General features: G+C 54.0%; 1 protein-coding gene across 1 annotated transcript; it reads left to right on the top strand.

The window, feature by feature from the left end:
- Window positions 1-543: 543 nt before the first annotated feature.
- EMH_0050550 (uncharacterized protein) lies at window positions 544-1,209 on the top strand (the record flags this gene model as incomplete). Its single annotated transcript, XM_013496658.1, is given in 2 exon segments — window positions 544-1,134; window positions 1,138-1,209. Coding segments are annotated over 2 exon segments (663 nt in total).
- Between the last annotated feature and the right edge of the window lie 683 nt (window positions 1,210-1,892).

Below are 1,892 nucleotides of genomic sequence, written 5' to 3'. Positions count from 1 at the left end.
TTGAATAGTCAATGGATATTATAGTGAGAATAGCGAGAATTACGAGTTTAGATCCTTAGGAGCGGTGTGTGCGCTTAGCCACGCAGCTTAGGGTTCATACGTAGTGGCAGCAAAGGGTCGCTGTGCACTACATTTGGGGGCCGTTCCCGGAAAAAATCTAAAATAGAATGAGAAAGTTATTGAGTTTGACTTAAAGGGGAAGAAAATCCTTTTTTTTCTCTCACAAAACCCGAAGTGACCTTCACACCTAAGTGAACCACGGGGATGGACATGCATCTACGCGACGGAAAAGTGGTACAACCTGCACTAGAATCGAACGCAGGATTGCCGAATATAGTTGTATCTAGTGAGGAAACCGCGGGGCATCCTATTGAATCGAAGTGAACAGAACCCGGTCGCGAAATCAGCTAACCCACCGCAGGGGTAGCCCGGCCGATACCGAGAAACCCGAACCGCGACGCTGGGGGACGCTAGGAACCTGAAGCGAATCAAGCCTGGATGGAACAGGGAATGGCCGAGTTATTTAGGCAATTTGCCACTCAGATGGCACTGGGGTTAGGACATGCGCGCCAGATGGCCATAGGGTACGAGGACGGCAAGAACATGAGGAACTTTCTCGATCTTGTGGAGATAGATTTCGTTGAACGGGGGCTGGAAGCTCGGCAGTGGGGAGAAGAACTAAAACGATATCTGACGGGCGACGCCTTGGATTACTGGTTGTACTTGCGTGATACGGGAGTATCACTGACTGATTGGGAACATCTGAGACAGCAATTATGTGCCCGATTCTGTACCATAACAAAGGAAAGGATGAAATTGATGATAGCAGAGAATGTGTGGCGAGGTGATCACAACGCATACTCTGCTCGTTTTGCGGCCATCGTGGTCCAAGGGGTATCGATAGCACCAGACCTGTTGCTGGGTTACTATTTGGCCAACCTACCGCTTGAAATATACCGAGAGATAACTCGAGGTGGAACGAGGAAATTTGCGGACTGGCAGGAAGCAGCCGCAGCCCTGGCTACTACGGAGGCACCATGGAGGGATTCATTGGAAGAGCGCCGCCGATTCCAGAGGGACTTAGAGGACGCCAAGTGTAGATGGGCTCACGGTGGACGAGAGCCGGGTCTACAGNGGCGAGCAAGGGAAACAGATGGAATGACACTACGGAATCACGCTGTTACGAGTGCAGAGGAAGGGGGCATATGAGCAGGGACTGTCCGCTCCGCAATGGAGTGGCGCGACGGAATGGGGAAACGTGCTCCAGATGTGGCGGACGGGATCACTACGCAAGAGACTGTCCCACGCCGGCTCGACCTAGAGCGGAGCCCGTCAGGCAGCCCAGACAGCAGCAAATGCGACCTCACGTTGACCAATCGGGGCATTTAAACGACCGACCATAGTCGTTAAGGGAGACGAACTTACTAGGCGGCCTATAAGGGGCAAAAGTGCAATGTGCACAGTAGCGTCAGGGCCTAACTCCATTCCAGTCTCCCCAGATTGGGGCAAGAAGTTGCTTGGTAGAGAGGTGCAGGTGAATGCTGAGGGTCAGGACATGGGAGAGAACCAGCAACCCTTAGCAGTACAGTCTCACGCCGGGACAACGTTGCTAATTGAGGAAGGACATACGCGTAAACGGGACCACAGCGGCGAACTACACAGCGATGCGGGGATGCGTGAGACGATAGGACACGCGGCACTGTCACCGGAGGTCGCAACTGCGCGCGACCCGCCGGCAGTCCCACTGGCAGATGGGGCTGGGTGCCAACGGGAGGCTTTCGTTGGCAACGGAGTTCCGAGAAGTCGTATTAGTCAGTCCGGAGACTGCCCTCAGCGTAGGGTGGCGGGACTGTCCGAAGGGGACTTCGCGCAAGAAACAAGCGTTGTGCTGC

Source organism: Eimeria mitis, genomic scaffold, assembly GCF_000499745.2.
Source record: "Eimeria mitis Houghton genomic scaffold, Emh_scaff2223, whole genome shotgun sequence".
Lineage (NCBI taxonomy): Eukaryota > Apicomplexa > Conoidasida > Eucoccidiorida > Eimeriidae > Eimeria > Eimeria mitis.
The sequence above is the reverse complement of the archived record's forward strand: the minus strand, read 5'-3'. Positions and strand labels throughout refer to the sequence as shown.